This window comes from Fundulus heteroclitus, chromosome 4 (assembly GCF_011125445.2).
Source record: "Fundulus heteroclitus isolate FHET01 chromosome 4, MU-UCD_Fhet_4.1, whole genome shotgun sequence".
Taxonomy (NCBI): Eukaryota; Metazoa; Chordata; class Actinopteri; order Cyprinodontiformes; family Fundulidae; genus Fundulus; species Fundulus heteroclitus.
The window spans coordinates 34658029-34679296 of record NC_046364.1 but is presented as its reverse complement, the minus strand read 5'-3'; the positions used below and the strand labels follow the sequence as shown (position 1 = coordinate 34679296).

The window sequence follows — 21268 nt, the reverse complement described above, 5'->3', positions numbered from 1 at the left end:
CTCAGTTTACGTCATGCTCTCATTAATACAGGAGAATATATTTTTTTTAGCAGTTTGAAGGAGTAACGATGTGCCTAGATGAGCCCTGGGCCTACACAGCCATCATCAGAATGAAGATTCAGCTTTAATATGGAATAAGTCTGATTATTTGACAAGGAAATAACAACAAAATGTTGCACAAAACTGACAAAGAACATGTTTGTAGGACACCTTTTAAGAAAATAAAGAAAATGTCATCTATCATTAGTCAGTAGATATGTGGCTTCCCGTCATCAGCAAACCTTAAAACTAAGATTGTATCCAGGTTTTGTTTTTCTTTTCTTTTTGTGTCCTCTCCCATTTCTTGAATAGTATTGTGGGTCTGGCTGCCGTGCGGTGTTAATGAGAAATTTGCTCTCCAAAGAGGAAAAAATGAGATATTCCACCTGTTGTGTAGCTGACTTTATTAAATCAGTGACATGAAAGGCTGTATCTGGACAACTTTTAATGAGATAGAGATTACAAGGACAGAGACTAAAAGCAGAACGCATAGTGGCAACCACTGGACAATACAACACAGCAAAACAAAAATCATGTTTAATAGTATTAAGAAATACTAATAAAAAGATGTGTTCAAATATTAAAGCAGATTGTTATACATTTAACATCAGCATCAAACCAAATCAGCTGTTCTGTTTTGTAAATCACATTAATTTGTTACAAACTACAATTAATGCAAGTAAAATATTTTAGCATTTGTTTTTTCTATTAGGAAAACAGGAAACTTTTCCTTCATTTCTCACTCAGCCCAAATACTTTTTAGCACATTGACGTTTTTAGGTTTTACTTTTTTGTTCTGCAGCTTGATGTATATTGCTTTTTATTGTAAGCTTTGCAAGTACTCAATTGCAGATACCTAAAAATTGTATAGTGATTAGTTTTTGATGAAACTGTTCACAATTGTTGGAGCCCATCTACGTCATGTAAAGAGCAAAATGGTTCTTCAAGGCTTCGATATCCAACAGGAAATCATTTGGCATCGATTTAAATAGTATATAGGAAGCTTGTTAATCGAAACATAGGTTCATTTAGTGAATATTTCAGTCCCTTTTAATTATTGTGACAAAGCTGGTGCTGTTTTTTTAGTTTTTGCTTCTTGAGGACTTCTTAAAATACTAATTGTGCCTAGATCCCTGTCTCATCTTACTTCCACTCAGAAGTTGCTAACCGTGTTTGTCCACTAAAAATCTCCTTTGAGTTAGCTAAGCTTGCTTCCCCCTCAAACATTTGAATTATTAGGTTTACCATTCTGAGGAACAGTGGTATTGAAGTGACATTTAGCTACGGGAAGTTAGAAGCCCTTAGGACCACATAAAAACTCCAAGTGTTGTTTAACCATTGGTTAAACTCGGTTATCATAAACTACATTGGCTGTTTATGGTGTTGCAACTGAACAATGAAATGTGACATGCCATACTTACAGCTAAAACATTATCAATGAATATCAATAATTAAATTATAATGATCAAATAAATTATAATATTAAAAAAAAGAAGAAAAAATGTGCAGGTTATTTTTTTTTCTTGTAGTTTTTATTCTTATACTGTAAATTCAAAGCTTTAGTCCCTGAGAAGGGAAGTCTGTGCTCCACAGTGTCACTTTGACTTAGTGAGTAATTAAATCTATGTAGAGCTCCACACTGTCAGGAAACAGGATTGCAGGATTATTGCCTCAAAAACTTTCTGTGGCCTTCGGCATCGTGGATACTATCATCTGTGTCAGGCGTGAGCCACTGCTGCGTCAGGCTGAACATGTTATTGGCATGCAGAGCGGGGCACTGATATTAATAGGAATAGTGTATTCCAAAGGCTTTACCCTGTTTTTAATACACACACTAATATTGTGATGGCTATATTTCGTGGTGCCCTTTTTCAGAGGTCCGTGGAGTGTTAAAAAAAATCTTTTTATCAGTTTCTCTTTCTAGAATGCACCAACACAGCACACCCAGGATTAATAATGTAGCTTCCCAAACGGAAAAAACAACGAAATCAGCTTATTTTTAGTTTCTTGCAGAATTAACACTTGATGCATGTTTGATTTAAGATTTTTATTTGTTTGTTTTCCACTGTGGGCCTCTCTGACAAGTATAAAGTATATGTATATTAAATTTATATGTATGCTATTAATTTAATCCCACCCCTCATGTCTTTGTTCTTGAACAGACAGCTTGCGCTCTTTAGCCTCTTTCGTCGAAGCAGAAGTTCATCCTGTTGTTGAGATACTATGAAAACTACCTCAGAAAGCTACTTTTTACAGTTGTGTTAACCACTGAGATCTGAGAGCGAAAGATCGAGAGGCAAAGTAACAGTCTCACACCACGGGCTCGATATAACACACTTAGGAGCCTACAGCCACGAACAGACTAACACACAGAGGAGCCTTCGCCCCTCCAGCGCCCAGAGAGAGCCTCTCGGAGGCAAGCTGGTGCGCTCTGACACCTCTCCACCTCACCCCCTCACCATACACCCCCTGTCGGTGTGAGAGACCACCTCCAGGGAGGTGAGCGCAGCGTGTGGGACAAAGCATGTGTAGACTGCGGCCATGTTTTCCTGCAAAAAAAAAAGAAAAAAATTGAAGAAGAGGAATGGAAAGGGGGGAAATGATATGCATAATTTACGCTTTACTCCTTTTTAAGACACAGCTCCTTTTTTTAAAAAAGACTCCAATATAACACCGCTTAGGGCAATTGAAATACACGTATTGCATTTTTTAATACCATACTTACAATTTCTCAAACAGCCTAAACCAGTTTATACTTCCTTTATAGATTTTTAAATGACTTGCAATATAATTAATTGGCCGCATCAACTAACACAACATTCTCCCACTCTGTTTACCAGCGAGACAGGATATGAGCTCATCTGACTAACGCAATTTGAGGGTAGACTTTATTGTTTCAGTTGTTTCACCTCCTCCCGTGAAGGCGAGGTGAGCTGAGATGCTCCTCTCAAAACAAACGGCTAATGGCAAGAGGAGCTGGATTGTCAAGGTTTTACTAGGAGCGAAGCCCCGACATTCAGCTCACACAATGGCGTCTCACAGTTAAAGTGGTATGGCCACAGCTGCATGGTATTAAGACAACTTATTTTGGGGTTTTGTTGTTTGTTGAGTTGCAAAATCAATCATACCCCTTGTACATTTTTGCACCTTGCAACCTCGAATATTCATAGTTTCATGTGATACATTCACACAAATTCAAGCAAAACTGTTAGGTAAAAGGAAAACGAAACGTGGCTTGAAACCTTTTTTTTTTTTTTCCACAAATAAAAATCTGAAAAGTGTGGCCTGCATTTGTATTCAGCCCCCTTTATTCTTATACTCATTCAGAAGTCATATTTTTGATAGTCAACCTGTGTGTAGTTTCATTTCTAATAAACGTTGCTGTTCTGTGAAGGCCTCAGAGGTTTGTAATACAACATTAGTGAACAACCAGCATCATAGACCACAGCAGACGGGTCGGGGAGAAAGTTTTGAAAAGGGTTAAAATCAGTGCTAGGTTTTAAACCAATATCTTAAGTTTGGGACATCTCATGGAGCAGTGATCCCTGGCTGTCCACCTAAACTGAATGATTGGGAAAGAAGAACTAAAATTCAACGAGAAATGACTCAGAGAAGCAGCCTGTAATGATTTTTGTTGCTGTTTAGTTTATTCTGCTCGTCATTTGTACTTCTGATTTAATGAACAATCAGAGAAGCAGCCAATAGCACCATGTATTGTAACAGCAGAGAACCATAGCTCAGACAGGATAACAAGTCCGCTCCAAAAATCTGCTCTTTATGTTAAATTTGCAAGAAAAGGGAATAGCATTTGCAAAACTGCAGTGCTCTATAATTTCTTCAGAAACACAACAAACATGTGGAGACAGTTGCCCTGGTCGGATGAGACCACGGTTGAACCTTTTGACCAGATATACCATCCCCACAGTAATACATGGTGGCAGCATTGTGCTGTGAAGATCCCTTTCTCTAGCAGGGACAGGGAAGCTGGTCATAGTTGTTTGGAAGATGGAGACTTGAGACTGTGGCAGAGGGCCACCTTCCAGCAGGAGATCAACAAATCAGGAATGGCCCAGTTAAAGCCCAGGCAAAGAAAAATAAATTGGTGTTCACAGATGTCTTTCATCCAGTCTGGCCTAGCTTGAGCTATCTTGCCAAGACAAATGATCAGAAATTTCATAATGTAGATGTATTGTACAAAGTTGAAAGGAAAACAACCCAAAAGAAAAACATCCAGCTGTTTTAGCAATGAAAAATTGTTGTAGAAAGTACTTAATAAAAGGACTAGAAAAAATCTACACCACCAACATCTATTCTTTTCCTTCCACTTTATAATCACACTCTACTTTATGTTGGTCTATCACATAAAATCCCAGTAAAATACTCTGAAGTTTCTGGTTGCAATATCGCTAAGTGTGGGAAAAGTCCGAGGCTAATGAGTACTTTTGCAAGGCACTATATTATTTGCACGCAGAGCATTAATGTATGTCTGTAAAATATAATTAGTTACTAAATATAGCATCCAAGCAGCCCTCTGTGATTGCTATTTTTCACACATTAATATTGAAGTGACAATTAAGAATATATACTGTGCAGCTCTGGCAGTGGCAGTCGCATACACACCTATAGGTCCATTAAAAACATAATCAGAACAGATGCAGGGTCTGGCTCACTGAGTCTATGCAGATAAGTATGTAAATAGCAGATGGAGCTTTTCTTTTGTTGTTGCTGTTGTTGTAAGGGGAGATTTTTCGAAACAACTCACTCATTATGTCCTGCGGCTATTAAAATGTTTGCAAAAAAATTATTTCTCTTACCTACAAAAGAAGCAGCCTCTGATTCGATTTGAGTTGTGGGGGATCAACCCGGGGGGAAGGTGTACACCACCCCTCCCTGCCCATAGGGGCAGAGCAGGGTGAAAATATATGTGTGTGGGTGTGGGTGTGTGTGTGGGGGGGGGGGGGGGTTGATGGGGCAGAAAATCAGTTTAATGCAAGTGTGAACATTTTTGATGAGGTGTTTGAGAGGAAGAATAAAAAGTTTAGATTGTTGGCAGACGTGTTTCTTAAACAGAAGCTGCTGTGCGATATGACTGAACCCCATGTTGAGTCTGGGTTTTTATCTTGATCTAATAAATGCGCTTTTTAGCTTTTCTTTTAACAAAAGTGAAAGACAAAAAAAAAAAAATGCAGCCCTGCAATATTGAGTAAATTTGGCCCGGCCTTTTGTTCTTTTTCTTCTACATCCAAATGTAGAAGAGTGCGAACAAACAGCTTCACCTCGGCGAGTGATTCTTTCATGAAGTCATGACTGGAATTTTTTTTCGAATAATGTGAACCACCTGCGCTGCGATGTAGGGAAGCAGAAAGAAAGGAGGGAAAACATTTAACCTGAGAGTCACAGAGGTGCACAAATACGTGCCCCAGCTCCAGAGCCGGTGCCGCTGCTCTATACATCACCGTGATGAAGCGCTCAGATCAGACCAGAGCCAATCCGTCTTTCATCAATGTGACAGCGCAGGCAGACGTGGATAAGGGGACTAAACCCCCCACTCCCCCCACACACACACACACACACACTGTCCAGGCAGGGTACGCAACATGCTGCAACACCCTCTCACGAGTCACTCTGCCACTCCATCAATCCTGCGTCGGCTGAAGAGGAGGGAGAGCAAAGCCCATCGGAGCAGACAAGGCCACACAAACACCTCCGCAGTGCTCCTCGGCGGCCTGAGTGGCAGAGTAAAACTCTAACACTGCTCCTTTTTTTAGGTCCCCTTGTGTGCCACTATGGGTCTAACGCAATGTGAGGCTCAGCGAGAAACAGATTGTTCTGTCAGGTGGAGAAGTGTTAAACACCGGATCACTCTGCCTCCCCCTGACACATATTGCCGTGCACCCCCACACACACACACCCCTATTTAGGCCACCCATATACATTTTATGTATTAATATTTATATTTATTTATATATTTATGTATTTAAAGCATTGTGTCCAGTATACATACACTGAAACACAAAATATTAAATAATTTAAATATAGTAAATATAAAAAGCAGTTTTTACAAGGACTTCACAACCTAAAAACTAATTGTGCATAAATTGAAGGCAGAATTGCAATCAAGCATTTGTGATAACTGGCCACAATTCTTTAGCTTTGGAGGAAGTTGGGCCTACTTCAGCCTCATAAGAGGGTTTCTAAGCATGAACAGACTGTTTAAGGTCATCCCACACTGGATTTAAAGGCATAACTCAGCCTCTCCAATACTTTCATTTTCATTTTGCACTTTCATTTTGCACGCACAAAGGGATCTTTGTGCGTGCATTGTTGAGCAAACTTCATGGTTTCTATCGTTTACAGCAAGCTATCCAGATCCAAGAGCATCAAAGCAGCTCCAGACCATCACACTACCACCACCATGTATGAAAGTGCTGTGTTAGTTTTACTCCAGATGTAACGGGACACTAGCCTGTCAAAAAGTAAGAATTGTCTTGTCAGTCCACAGAATAGTTTTCAAAAAGTCATGGGGGATAATTTTTTGGAAAATGTAAGATGGGCTTTTATGATCTTTTTAGTCAACATTGGTTTTCTTGGAGCTCTCTCATGGATGCCATTTTTGCGCTGTCTCTTTCTTGCTGACCTTAACGGAGGCAGGCGAGGCCTGCAGCGCTTTGATGTCGTTGTGGTTTTTTGTTTTTCTTGTGACCCTTAGCATGAGCGGCCTTGTAGTAATTTTAATTGTCGGCCACTCTTGGAAAGGCTCACACCTGATCCATGTTTTCTCCATTTATTGATAGTGGGTTGTCACTGTGGTCCACTGGAGTCCCAGTGCATTAGAAAAGCCTTGTAACCCTTATCAGATCAGGGTACGGATGTCGTGCTTTTTCAAGATATTTTAGCCTACTTCATGTTGTCAGACCGGTTCCATTTAAGTTATTGGTTTTCAAGCCGATCTAGGTTGGTTTGGATGTTTGTTTTTTTACCTTCATAAATTAAATTATCAATTAAAAGCTGCATCTTTTTTTACTCATCTTTGTCTAACGTTAAAATGCGGCTGATCAGACAGCTTTAAGTATGACGAAAAAGCAAAAATAGGCAATAGCTGAAAGAAGCAAATACTTCACCAAAGTTTATTATTTAAGTCTTAATAAAATGAATTTGTCATTTATTCAGGAAATTATAACAATACGCTTTGCATTGTGTTCTGAGATTTTTTGGCTTTGTTGCGCCACCCCTGTGATATTATTGGTGCCCGTTTTGCTACCGTTTGAAAACTTTCCGCCCCAGACAGCTTCAGCAGTAGAAACATCTGTCTTTTAGAAGTGTGTAATTTCTTTGTTCGACACCATCTGGTTCTGAAATTTGTATAAAAATGATACATAAAGAAAGAAAATGTCCAACTTGATGAGGTTTCAACTTATTAAAAGCCTCATGTTAAATTCTATAGAAGTATAAATGAAGATATTAGTGATGAAGGAGATCCTTAAATGTTTTATTTGAAAGAAAAATCCTAATTCTACAATAAGAATCTGTTCTTTTACACGTTTTTTTTTTAAAAGTCCTACAAAAAAAGCCATTCTTCTTCTTTATGGAAACAAAAGACGTACGAAACCATCTTGCCTAGTTACTGTTGATGTATTGTCGCAGAGGCCGCAGTTTTAATAGTTTATCGTAATTTCAAGTTCTAGTCTAAAGTTGGATAAAATGTGAAGCAGCTTCACAATCCCTCTCTATCTTGTGTTAAAGAATGAAACAAGTGACAGCAAAGTTTTAAAAGGGAAACCATGAATTGTGTATGTTAAGTTTAGTCAGAACTCGCTGACACTCGTACTCAGTCCATCTCTCCGTGCAGCAGTTCCAGTTACATCTTAAAATGTCCATTTGCGATTGGTAAACCCAGCTCATTTGCTACAAGCTCTGCATGAAAATACACCACAAAGTGCTTTTGTCACTGGTGAGTCCTAAAAAAAAAAAAAAAAAAAAGCTGGCACACAGCTTAGAGAATTACAAAGAGCTGGATCTTCGCCGCTGCTTGATGCCAGATGCTTAGGCTGCAGTTAGCGTTTCTTGTCGAGCTTGTGCATTGTTAAACAAAAGCGCCGCCTCCTCTCGAGTGAGACACCCGTCAAAAGCTTCAGCCCGCGCGTGTCACACGTGTCAATCAGCTCTGAAGCCTGCGCCACAAGGAGCAGGCGTCTTGCAGCTCCTCCTCAGAGGTGTTCGGAGTGTGTCTGTGAGCTCCGGCGGCCATCAATATTGCATTGTGTTCCCGTTTTCCAGCCCTTACGCTCATCCACTTTGATTCGTGCTTCACCCTCTTTGCCGCCTTTATAGGAGGGTAGAGAAGTGGGGCCGATGTTATTCCCTCTTCACAACAGCGGCTACCTCGGGCTGAGTGGCAGCTCGTTCTCTTGGTTAAATATGGAGCGGTTCGCATTTGTTTGGAAGAGCCGTGTTTTCAGATCACTGGGGGACGGAGAGGGCGAGGATAGACTTTTAATCAGTTTCAGTCTTGCTGGCAGGACAAGAAAAAGACAGACGTAATCGAGCCGAACAACAAACTAAGTTCTGGTTCTGTTGTATCCTCTGCAGCGTTTCACCCTGATTCCCTGTACTGAGTACGGCACAAAGGACAGTACGCTAAGTGTACTTAGCGTACGCTAGACAGTACGCTAGTTGAACTTTTTCAACAACAAAAAATTGCATTACATCCACAGACACAAATTTATTTTCCTGCAGTTTTTAGGTGATAATTAAATATGAAGTGGTTAAAGGATAATTATGCCAATTTTTTAAATGTTTTTACAAACATAAATCTGAAAGGTGTGTTGTGCCCTCGAGTGACCCTGAGGGCACAACTTTGCAGAACCACTGTTTGTTGAAATTACACTCATTTTTTGCCCATCATGATAAGCTCACAGCAGGACTTTGACTGGACCACAAGAGATGATTGTGCTTTGGTCTAAACCGCCGTTGTCTTATTGGAAGGTAAACCTCCGCTACAGTCTTCTGTCTCTTGCAGTAGCTCCCAGGTTTTTAGCTCGTTCCATCTTCCTATGGACTCTGACCAGCTTCTCTGTCACCATGGTGTTGTCGCCACCATGTTTCACAGTGGGGATAGTGTTATTTCAGAGTAATCTGTAGTGCTAGTCTACCACCACACATGCCACGTTTCATGTTGGCCAAACATCTTAATTTTTGGGTGAATGGGGATGTTTCAGATATTGTTTTATAACCTGATCTTGTCTCCGATGTCTACAAAATGTTACCCCTGACCATTTCACTTTGTGATTTGGTCTTTAGATTTAATTACACATAGGCGGACTCTAGTGGTTAAAGCAAACATTTGTACAGAATTTTGTCGGAGTAAAAGGAGCAAAATACATATGCAGGTCTATGACAGCAATTCCTATTAAAATACGTTGAGGTTGTTTGCAAAAAAGTTCAGGAATCACTGTAAACAGTTATTACTGGAGCCTTTTAGGGAATTTTCAGTGGTGGACAAAGATAGAAAAAAAAATTAGGAAAACTGCTAATGGTCTATAATTCCATATCATGAAAATAATTATTCCCGTACTGAGTCTTCGTCCACTCAGATTGTTTGTGCAGAACTCGCGGTTAGACTTCTTTTGTTATGGTTTCGCTCAAATGAGCTAGGAAAGTAAGCAGGGAAATCTGCATAAGTACAACATAAGCTGGGATGTGAAGGCCCGCGGTCACAAGAACGCAGCGCAGAACGGAGCAACCAGACATGTTTGTGCTTTTTAACGCGGTGCATTCCTTTCTCTTGTCAGCAGGGATTGATTTCAGGACATTGTCCTGTGGACATTGGAAGCCTCAGCTTGGATACAGCCTAATTATTCTGTGTATTGTTTATCCCCCCATGGCACTAATTCACTGTGACAAAACTGAACGTGAACTTTTTTTTTTTTTTTATGGCATCTTATAGTCATTACAGTATCCTTGAATCAGTTACAACCATCTGTAATAATATCCTTAAGTCTTTTGTGCTGCGGTGCGTTAATCATAAAAGTGTTTTCAGACTATCTTTATTGATCAGGCCCTTCTCCTCTGTGACCAAATTTCACTGCTGAACACGATGGAGTCCCACATGTGTTAAGCGATGATTGGGGGAAAATGCAATGTGATGCAATGATCAAAGAAGGCTATGTAATATCATTTCCATAATCGTTAGGCTCCTCCGTCGCCTGTCATGGATTCTGGAGTGTTTGATGCTTGGGCAGGTCTCTTAATTAGCCATCCTCACCATCAGCTGTCTGCCGCCCCTTCTGTCTCACAAATTACTGAGTTTGTCACCGTCGGATGGCCAGAGGATGAAAGTGGGGGAGGGGGCGGACTCTCCGGAGTGGTCTGTTAGACTTACAAGCGGCGCATCGATCCACATTTTGGTTTTAATGAAGAGATGCGCGTGGCGGATGGGAGTCTCCGCTTTGTTCAACAGGTCTCTGTAAGTTTTTAGGTTTCAGTGTATCCGATTTTCCGCGGCGGGCTGCCGGGCTTCGACTCGGAGGCCCAAAAAGCTCCCTCCAGCCTGGGAAGGGGGCTCGCGCTCCTGTAATCAGAGACGGCTTCCTTCACCGTGAGTCTACGTGTCAGCTTGTGCAAGCTTTAAGAGAAAAACATTCTGTTTGGATGAAGCTCTCTCTGCCTCTGCGTCTGGCAGAACGGCTTTGCCCTTGGCGAGACCTTTCATTTTCATGCACTCCACACTCTGTTAAAAGGAAGGGGGGGAAAAAAAGTAAATAGAGAGTATTTCTCTCACTGGGGTTTAGAGATATATTCTCTCCCATAAAATAAATAAATAAACTACACCCCGCACTGATTACAGCAGACGAGGGGAGAAAGTGATGCTGGCGTTCAGGTGTCTGTGTGTATCTCTATTTGGCGGAGTGTATGTGTGTGTGTGTTAGGGTCCCGACTGGAGGGCTAACATGCATCCCCATCTCCTGCTCCTTCCCTGCAGCTCCAGCACTTTGTCCTCGCACCGATCAGCCGCATCTCGTTCCTTATCCTCATTCGCCGCACGTCGTTGCCTTTCCCCTCTCTTGCTCACGGACCTCACTTCTTCCCTCACCCCAGCCTCATTACTCAAATTAGGAGCTCCAGTAATCACCACGCTGAGCTCCAGTCAGGCTCCTTAACACACCCCGCTCACACTCGAGCTCTCCACATCCCTTTGAGCTCCTCGTGCCCTCAGCTCGGTGGCCGATCCAGTGCGAGTCGCATGAATATTGCAGAGGTGGTGTGATGTTGGGAATGCCCTCTGGTTTTTATCACTTTCTGTGATTGGATTGAGGAGAGGTTTAATGGCACATGCTGCATGTTGGAACCGATGACTATCGGAGGAAGTTCAGCTCTCCAACATATATGCGCTCCTCTCGTGTCTTTTTTCTAAATATTACTATTACTATGTCCTGTAACTGTTTGGTTGCTTCTTTATTGTATAGGGCTAACATCTAGAGTGCACAAAACAGTCGCTTCACCAGACAAAAAAAATCATAAACATTTCATACAGAATATTGGGTAATAACGGCTTAATTTCTCCCCCAAAAGCCATTATTGGATTGCATGGCATTATGAACCCATTGAAATACCTGAAGATTTTTAATAAATTCCTGGTGGCCTCTTCTAGAAAAGAGAAAATGCTTCATCTTTGAGTCTTTAAACAGGATAATGATCCTAAACATATGGGCAAATCAACACAGAAATGGTTCTCAAACGACATCCGTTTCAAATCCGTGAGGAGAGCATAGGAGAGCAACCTTGTGTAACGCTATCAGAGAGTCCTAAGGGTTGTCCCATTGGCTGAATATTACCTACACTGTATACAATAAGACGGTACCTGTAATATTTCGGCTTGGCGGTGTAGTGAGCTCCTCGTACAAAGAGAATATCAGCCCTCCCAAACTTGCCCCCCCCCTGCCCATTTTCTGTCTGAAACCATTGAGTACAGGCCACCAGTGCCAAATAATCTAAGGACAAACCTCAAAACAAAAATTTTAGAGTGTATATTCAGGCTTTTTACACGTCTTTACCAGGGGTGGCAATAAACGCGCCTGCATCTGCTTAGTACCCTATCAACACCTCTAAAAAGCACTAATTAACATGTCGTATTTTTGCCCCAGTTTTAAAAGGTGTGAATTTAATAAATTGCTGCTTTTATAACAAACTAGCAAACACAATATTTATTTGAACAGGAATGTTGTGTTTCCCGGTATGTCTGTCCCAAATGTCTATTTCACATGAATTAAAACACAAACATTCAGTTTCAAAATCAATACATTTGCTTTAAGCAAGCCGTTTCCTACCTTGGCAACAAAGAAAATCTTTGACACTTTATCCTTAACCAGAAACGGCAGTAGTTTTAAGAGTGATGAATAGATTCAATTACATTTGTGTAACGGCCACTTGATCATCTCGTCTTCTCTGTAGGTTCTGGAGCGTCTTTTCCAGAAGGGCTTCAGCGTGGCGGCATCATGCGGAGGCGGAGTGGACTCTTCCCAGTTCAGCGAGTACGTGCTGTGTCGCGAGGACCGGCGGAGTCTGTCAATCAACACCCCTATCAGGATAAAACAGGAACCCCTGGACTAGAGATCTTTTGGGGGAAAGAAGGACTGTCTCCTCCTCCTCCTCCTCCATCTTTTCACACCTCCATCTCACCTCCACCTTGCCCCTCTCTGCCCCCCAGCTGGACCGCAGCCTCCCCTCCAAGAACATACCTAAGTATTACCAGAGGCGTGTAACCTCACCAGCTCTGCTGAACTCCAACGGGGGAATGTAGGACCAAACAGAGGAGGAAAGCGTCAGCAACAAAAAGTTTTTACGTTATGTTCGAAAAATGCCCAAAGAATCTGTGGGACCGCTGGGTGCTTCAGCACCTTACAGCTCTCCGTTTTTAGGACAAATATTACAGACTAGTTTTCCCACAATTTACTTAAGAACAACAATGTACAGCCGTCTGCTTCACCTCCGTCATCAAGTCTCGTTTCTGTGGGGGCAGGGTCCTCTCTGACTGGCCCGCTGTGGTCCAGGAACGCTTTGGCAGACAGGACGTTTTTAAGGATGAGAAGATAAAGGACATCTGATCATTTCGTGAGGCCCCGAACCCCCGTGACCCCGTGAAACCTCAGCGGACTCAGCATCGTTTGTTAAACTGTTTCTATGTTTTTCCTCGCTCGCTTTTGCTGTTTTTATCACGACATGATGTAAACAATTATTATTAATAGGATTATTTTTAATGTCCCCTCCCCCCCCCCCCTTCCTATCTCCGTAATGAAGGATGTACGAACATTGTATTCATTAGGCTTCAAGAGCTTGCAAGGGAGCGTTTCTTGGCAATGGCTGCAGCAACTAAGATGTCTGCAGGCTATGTGGCAAAAGCAATCTGACTGGCAATGAAATCGGAGCCAGAAAAAGTCCCATTGTTCAAACAGGAATGGAAGAAAACCTCAACGTTTCCACATTGTTTATATTCAAATGTGTCGCACACATAAAAAAGGAAAGCAGCTGTAGAATTTCTGCTTGTTTGCTCCAAAACATACAGTGCCATGAAAAAAGTCTTTACCCCCCCTGTTTTAGATAATGAATTAAGCTCCCATGTCAGACCAAAGTTAATGCTAAACACAGTTCTCAAATGATGATTTCATGTATTAGGAGGGGAAAAAGCTATCCAAAACAACTGTGAGTTATCACATGTGCGGTTCTGTTTCACTAGCTGCAACCAGGCCAGATTACTGCCAGATCTTTAGAATCAAGAGAAGCTGTCTCACAAGATGAGGTAGGCTAAAAGAGCTTATAAAAGCAACATGTCATGCCCCAATTTAACGAAATCCAAGAACAGATGAGAGTCAAAGTCATTCACATCTCTCATGCTCGAAAGGATTGCAAAGCTATTTCTAAGGTTTTGGGACTCCAGGGAACCACAGTGAGAGTCATTATCCAGAAACAAAGAAAACATGGACCTTAGAGGAGTGGTTGGGCTTGAAAATTTTACTCCAAAAACCAATCAGAAACTCATCCAGGAGTTCACAAAAGATCCAGAACTACATCTAAAGCAACGTGGGTGTCAGTTAAAGGGCCTTTATATTAAAACATAAAGGCCCATCTTACATTTGACAAGAAACATCTTGATTCGCAAGACTGTTCTGTGGATTCATGAGGCGAAAAGTGCAGCTTTTTGACGGAACGTTTTACCTACAGTCAAACATGTAGGGTGGTGGGATGGGCGGGGGACTGCTTTGCTTCTTCAGGATCTGAACAGTTTCTCGAAGTTGACAGATTCATAATTTCTGCTTTTGAAGGAGAGTGCTTGTAACATTAAGCTAATGTGCACTCATGTTTTGCAGCAGAACAATGATCCAAACCTCAAATACAAGTCCCCCATCTGTATGGCTCAATAAAGAAGAAGGCATTGGGAGTGGCCTAGTCAAAGTCTGGACTAAGATGTGTTAACGGAGCCTTTAACAGACTCCAATGTCGTTGAATTAAAAATAATTCTGCAATGAAGAGTGAAGAGACTAAGAAAGGCATCACCACTAAATAAATTTAGGGGTAATTATTTACTCACAGCATACCAAGTTGTTTTAGGCAGATGTTTCCCCATGATGAATGAAATCATCATCTTAAAAACTGCTTTTTGACTTTGCTGATCTGAAATAGACAAAAAAAAGTAAAAAATGAAGAAACCTGTAAGGGGGGGTGGTACTTTTTCCCAGCACTACATCTCTGACTGGAGAGGATCTCTTGTTAAGAGCAAGTTTTTGATCTTTTATGTTTAAAACCCAGGAAAAGTAAAGTGGTTGAGTTCGAATGTGAAACACTTGTGGAGCTGCGAGAGCTTGACGTTTACCAGTGCGTCTCGTGGTCGGCGGGAGATGTACTTTAAATGCTTGATGTTTGTTTGCACTTGAACATTTTTTAACCACAGAGCTGCCCTGCCCCACTCCTTCGGAGGATTCGGTCGAGCCCGGCGAGCAGCGCCGAGTCAAGCTGTTTCACGTTTTCAGCCGACGGTGGGATTAAAGTGCTGTAAAAACACGGAGAGCAATTAGGCATCCGACAGAACAAACTGTGTGCCGGGTTTGGTTGATTGTACGAGCGTAAAACATGTTCGTTGAGCCACGTTGCATTATTCAAAACCGTATGAAGGATGCAAACTTTTGATCCTCCAAGTCCTGACAGTTCTGTGGAGAAGTCTCTGAATATTGTCACTTCTGAGTCCAGATTACTTCAGAGGTTGTTCCCACGTTGCATATGGCAGAACCTGAAGTTCAACAGCACTCCCAGCATCAGCGTGCTCACAAAGAGGCGAGTGGGCGGCATTTTTTTACTCGGTCCTGCTCTGCTTCTTTCGCTCTTATTCTCAGCGTGTCTTCCATCAAAGACTGAAGCAAGAAAGTTTTCGCGCTTTTTTTTTTTTTATTTGTGTATAGCTTAACCATGCTGTTTCTTCCACTCCAAAAGCCTGAGCTTAAAACAAACAAACAAAAAAAAAAGGAGCTTACTCTGATCTTCATCTGTGCTGGCAGTTACTTGACTTAAACTGGGCTTGTTTTTTTTTTCTTTTTGTTTTTTTAGTTTAATAAACTTGGGCTCTGCTGTCCGAACGCGGACAGGGAGTCAATGAAGTTTCTTACAAAACAGACCTTCTTTGCTCTGGTTTTTGCCTTTTGGATCCAGACGCCTCAAAGGGAATGGTCAACCATGGCGTTTCTTTTTTTTTTTTTTTGGCTCTTTTTTTAATGTGAACATGCTTGCCGGGCCCCCCCTCCTGCTTCCCTGTTCGCAAAAAAAAAAAAAAAACGCCCTCCTACGCCGGACCACGCCGCAGCAAGCCAAACAAACTGATGAGTCAAAACACAAACAGGCTCACAGCACGCCACGCAACTGCACTCTGCAGCTGACCTCAGCGTCCTTTGCTTGCTTCGCGGCTGAAGGTAAAAAAAAAAACGGATTTGGGCTCCAGCGATGTAAGACTTAAGGCAACCCTTATTGCCTTTTAGGGGCTAGAAGATCCTAATAACCTTTAGACGTCTCGGCAGACACAGAACAACTCGACAGGACTGGAAATTTATGTAACATCACTCTAGTCGGCGCTTTTTCAGACGAAGCACTAGCCCGCGCTCACTCGGCGGGCCCACTTGGCTTTTCACCCCTCCTCCGAGGCGGCTCAGTTTGTACAGTCACTGTGTATTGAATTGTCAGGACTCGTAGGCTTTATGGGACCGTCGTGTTTCCGAGAGATCTCAAATCCGCTTCACACTAAATAAGTAAAAGAAAATTCAGAACCTTACATTGTGTACATATGGACTGAAAAAAAAAAAAAACATTTCAAAGCGTATAATAAGGTGAAAATGTATATTATTTAAAGTGTTTAAAACAATTAGACTGTGGTATTAAAGGGCATGTGTTTATTTACAGTCTCCGTTTGACTTTTCTTGCATATTTGCGATAATAAAAGGATGTACTGTATAAACGAACTTTGTGTCTTTCGCTCTTTTGGAAAGGAGGGTGGTTTTAAAACGGCTTCCAACTATGTATGCAGTCTCTTACAAAAGTATTCACACCCTTGGAAGATTTATCAACATTTTGTCAAGTTGCTACATGTCAGCGTATTTTATTAGGATATTGTACAGACGACTAAGTAGATGGAAATTGTTAGATGTCTTTTCTACAGATAAATTTTGAAAAATGTGGCGTTTATTTGTACTCAGCCTCCCTAATTCAATAATTGTTCAACCACAGTCCATTGGCTGCAGGTTTTTGGGTTATCTGCCCACCAGCACAATTAAAAACTATAATTCTTGCCCATTCTTTTTTTTTTCTCAGAATGACCCAAGTTCAGTGATATCAGATGGAGATCATCTGTGAACAGATTCTTAATTAGATGACAGTCAGGACTTTTACTAGGCCGTTTTAGAACCTGGATAATATCCTTTAACCTAAGCCATTACGATGTAGCTCTGGCTGCAGGGTTTTTGTCCTGAACTGTGGACCTCCACCTCAGTCTCTTGCAGCCTCCAACACGATTGCCTTGTATTTGCTCCATCCATCCTCCCATCTCTGCTCTGACCAGTTTCCATACCCCTGCTGGAAAAAAAAAAAAAAAAACATCCCCTCTGCATGATGCTGCCACCACCCTGTGCCACTGTGTGGATGTGTTCACGGTAAAGTTTTCCTCACATATTTTGCATAGTCAAAAGGTTGTTATAAAGGTGTGCTGTATCATCTTCAGATTTTAAATGAGACTTCTTAATACCTTTTTAATGATAATCTTGTCACCCTTCAGTAAAAAAAAACATTTTTGAAACAGTATCTTGTGGAAAGATCATCCCACCTGAGCAGTGGATCTCTGCAGCTCCTCAGGAGATCCCATGACCCTCTCGTTGCTTCCTCAGACGACATACTACTTCCACTACTTGGCAGTGAATGTTTAAAACTGGGGATATTGCTTTATAATCAAACTCTTTTTTTAAACTTCTCCACAGTTGTATCCCAGGGTTGACAAGCGTCTGAGATCTTCAAAGAACGGCTGTATTTATACCAAGATTTGAACTGAGAAAAAGGTTGCACTCAGTTTGCTAACTAGGTGACTTCTAAAGGCGGTTGGTTGCACTGAATTTTATTTTGGGGCATCAGATTAAATGGGTTCGAACACATATGAATACACGTTTTCAGATTTTTTTTGTTTGTGAACCATGTATAATTGTCCTTCCACTACACACATCACCCTTGTGTTGATCTATCAGATAAAATCCAAGGAAGTTCATAGTTGACAAAACCTGAAGATGATTGCTATGTTTTTGATGAAATTAGGTCTTTACTGACTTTCTTACTATTTGGAACCTGATGAAATAAGACAAAACTAAATATCTTTACCTACGGTCTTGAATCGTAACCGTTGCCGTGTTTTTTTTTTTCATGTCCATCTCTACTGGATCTAGACTGCGATCAAACACGATGTGACAGTTTACTGAGAAGCAGCAAAATCAACCACTTCCTACTTTTCCAGAAGTGATTCTGAGCATATTCCAGTTGTGCAATTTAGATGTAATGAACATGTTACAGAACAAAAAGATAGGAAATCCGTGATTTGCAAAAGACAAATGACTATTTTACAACCCAGAAATGAATATATAAATGTAATCAAGGCATCTGCAAGTTCACCACTAGTGCTGATCAACGGAAGGAGGCTGAAGAGCAAAATATGCTGTTATTCAGGAGGCATAAATTCAAGGAATGGTAAAGTTTTTTTTTTACCTAGATGAGACTAAAAAAAGTAACATTTGCAGCACTGAAATAGAAAATAAAATAAAACAAAGCAGAATAAAGGATCCAGCCAACCCATGTCCACATTTATATATACCTTACATTTCCCTCAACCTCCTGCTTTTAACGTAAAGAAGCATTAGACAAAGTCAAGATCGCCCAGTTTAGTAAACAGCTTATTTATTCCTTTACAAAATAAGTACGAATACGAAAGTTTTGTTTTTCTCACACAAACAGGAAATTTTCCAGATATGTACAAGAGTTTACCAAAAATAACGTGGTTCTAATAAACACACAGTTTTGTAAACAATATTTACAAATCATCCTTGCAATGTAATGCAATTTCCGACAGCTGTTTTACATTAGAGTTATTGTCTTCTCATTTTGGCTAAAAAGCTGTAGTAGTAGTAGTAGTAGTAATAGTAGTAGTAGTAGTAGTAGTAGAAATGTCCTCCTGTGAAGCCACCAGAAAAGATAGAAATCATTGAATAAAAATTTAACTGAACCACCTACAAATTGGTAGTGTTGTGCTTGTTTCTAAAATATTTTGGACTTAAAATGTATGTGTTGAGCATAAAAGCCAACCCTCCAAAAAAAACAACAAAAAGACAACATCACATTTATAATGAAAATTGACAGAACCTGGCAATAGTGCTTACTATTTGCTATAATACAGTGACAACTTTGTCGGGTAAAATAAATTTGAAAAAGTGCTGCTTAAATTTGTGATCCACAACAAATGCCCCCCCCCCTCCCCGCCCCCCAATAGCTAAATTATTTTAATCTGGCAAGAAAAGCTGCATAGAGACCAAGAAATCTAGTTAAATATAGATTTACCAAAAAAAAATAAAACATACTGGACAATATTACATAATACAAAAACGATTGTTAAAGAATTTAAAATAAAAAAGGCAGTAATTTAAAATGATATGTAAAACATTTTTTCAGTCACAAAGTTCAGTCCAATGAGTTAAAAATAAAACAGAATCAGTCTGGAATCATAAAACTGCTTCCTACCATTTTTGTTCCACTTTACAGCTGTTTGGGTGAAAAATACAGACAACAGAAGTGCTTCGCAGCATAATGATTGGCCTAAGTTTAACATTCAGTCCTTACGAAAGCTTCTGTGGAGGGGCAGACCAGCTTAAATGTGTTTTATGAACATCAGTGACGTACAGTCAGGAAGTTGGCCGCAAACAATAAAGGAATGCCTGTTTGCCCTCTGTTTACTTCACAATATATAAAAAGAAAAAAATGCTGACTCATTCAACAAGGTTGCTCAAAGAGCAGACGGTATCTGGTGTATTTTGCGGGTAACTGCAGGAATATTGAGAAAAACGGGGGTTTGCCGTGTGACAAATACTCTACAGAATAATTGGCCTTTAAATCTGACTCTCTGAAAGCACGCCATTTTACAAAACATCAGCTTTTATAATATTCACACAGGAATCACGTCCTTTTCTTAACAAAGCTTACTTGGGATAAAAAATATACATGCTGTAAAATAATTCAAAAAGAACTATTTACACATACAGCAAGAAGATGTAACAGAATGATGTTACAGGTGCATCGTGATAGCTACGAAAAGCTCATTTATTTCATTAGTTCAGTTCAGCTGATATATTTTACGGATTCATTATGCACACATTGTAGATTTTTATGATTATGTCTTACAGCTAATGAAAAACCAAATTTTATTTTTTTTTAAATCTAAATAAAATATTAAATAGGCCTAAACAAAATAACGATTCTTAATAAAGAATTCTAACGTTTTGCCATAACTTACACAATCATGGGTAGAATGGCTGAGTTGACAATTATGCGGCAGAAAATGATTGACTCTCCTTCGTAAGGAGGATAAGCCACAAAAAGTCATTTTTACAGATTGTTGTATCCAAGCCTTTCAGCTTGGTCATTATTCGGTCATTATTCAGCCTGGTTTCATTATTCAGATTACTATCTGAAAAACTGAAAAACTGTTTTTTGTCTTGATTTGCTGTAAGTCATGATCATGAAATTGTCGCATTTACAAAAAAAACCATTGCTCCATACATATCGATATGTGTGCACTGAGTCTATCTCATAATGTGAATCTCACTCTTTTAATTGAGGTACAGAAATAAACTAACTGTTCAAACGGATGCATCTGCATTTGATATCTGTTGTCTGGCGTAAAAGTCCAGAAAGTCTCGGCTTTTGAGCTCAGTTAGACTACATTCATTGAACTGCGTTCAACAAATAGCTTGCGTAAAATACTGGAGTCTGCATTGAGGTGTGAACGTGACCTTCTGAGCCAATGTAATTCCAACTCATATGTGGTTTTCTGAAGCTTCTGATACTGCTGTGAACTAATAAAAAAGCCACCCAGGACAGATGGAACAGGTTTGGGACCTTTTTTTTTGATACACCTTCCTCTAACAAATCCAACACAAAGTACATGACATGGCCTTTAAATTGAAGGACCTAACTACACACTGTGAAGCTAAACGGAGAGCACAAGGAACAACATTTAGCTTTTTTTTCTCTCTAATCCTCTGGGTAATAAAAAGCTACGTCCAACATCACTACAGTACATATAGAGACATAGAGCTGAAACATTAGACCTGATCTGAAGGCACGTGGCTGGGGAGGAGGAGGAGGAGGTGGAGGTTGAGGTGGATGCTGAGCAGAGCAGAGGCTACTTGAGCAGTGCACGGTAAAGGAGGAGGGAGTGGGCCGTCTCTCTCTCTTGCTCCATGTAGAATATTAAGTCCCTGAGGTTGACGCGGGTGATGCGCTGCCGAGTGTACTGGCGAGACGAGGTGGACGGCGCAGCTGAGCATGCTGGGGAGCCTGCCACGCTGCCGGAAACCTGGAGACAAGAGGTTCTCAGGTGAGAAGGAGGATGCACAGAGTCTTGCATTGGAATTCATTCCCCCATTTTCCAACTTTACAAACTAAAGGT

General features: G+C 40.7%; 2 protein-coding genes across 9 annotated transcripts in view; one reads left to right on the top strand and one right to left on the bottom strand.

The window, feature by feature from the left end:
- The window catches only part of LOC105930453 (BTB/POZ domain-containing protein kctd15), a 42905-nt gene extending 26370 nt beyond the window's left edge, over positions 1-16535 (top strand). For all 3 annotated transcript variants that reach the window (XM_012868680.3, XM_012868679.3, XM_021319584.2), the window contains one exon: positions 12490-16535. In XM_012868680.3, coding sequence (XP_012724134.1) covers positions 12490-12648 — 159 coding nt within the window. In that variant the 3' untranslated portion in view covers positions 12649-16535. The remainder of the gene's footprint in view (positions 1-12489) is intronic.
- Positions 16536-18483: 1948 nt separating this feature from the next.
- Positions 18484-21268, bottom strand: part of LOC105919702 (transcription initiation factor TFIID subunit 4) — a 140261-nt gene continuing 137476 nt past the window's right edge. For 5 of the 6 annotated variants that reach the window (XM_036136462.1, XM_036136463.1, XM_036136464.1 and 2 more), the window contains one exon: positions 18484-21175. In XM_036136462.1, coding sequence (XP_035992355.1) covers positions 21002-21175 — 174 coding nt within the window. In that variant the 3' untranslated portion in view covers positions 18484-21001. The remainder of the gene's footprint in view (positions 21176-21268) is intronic. The other variant, XR_004930942.1, reaches the window with a different exon arrangement.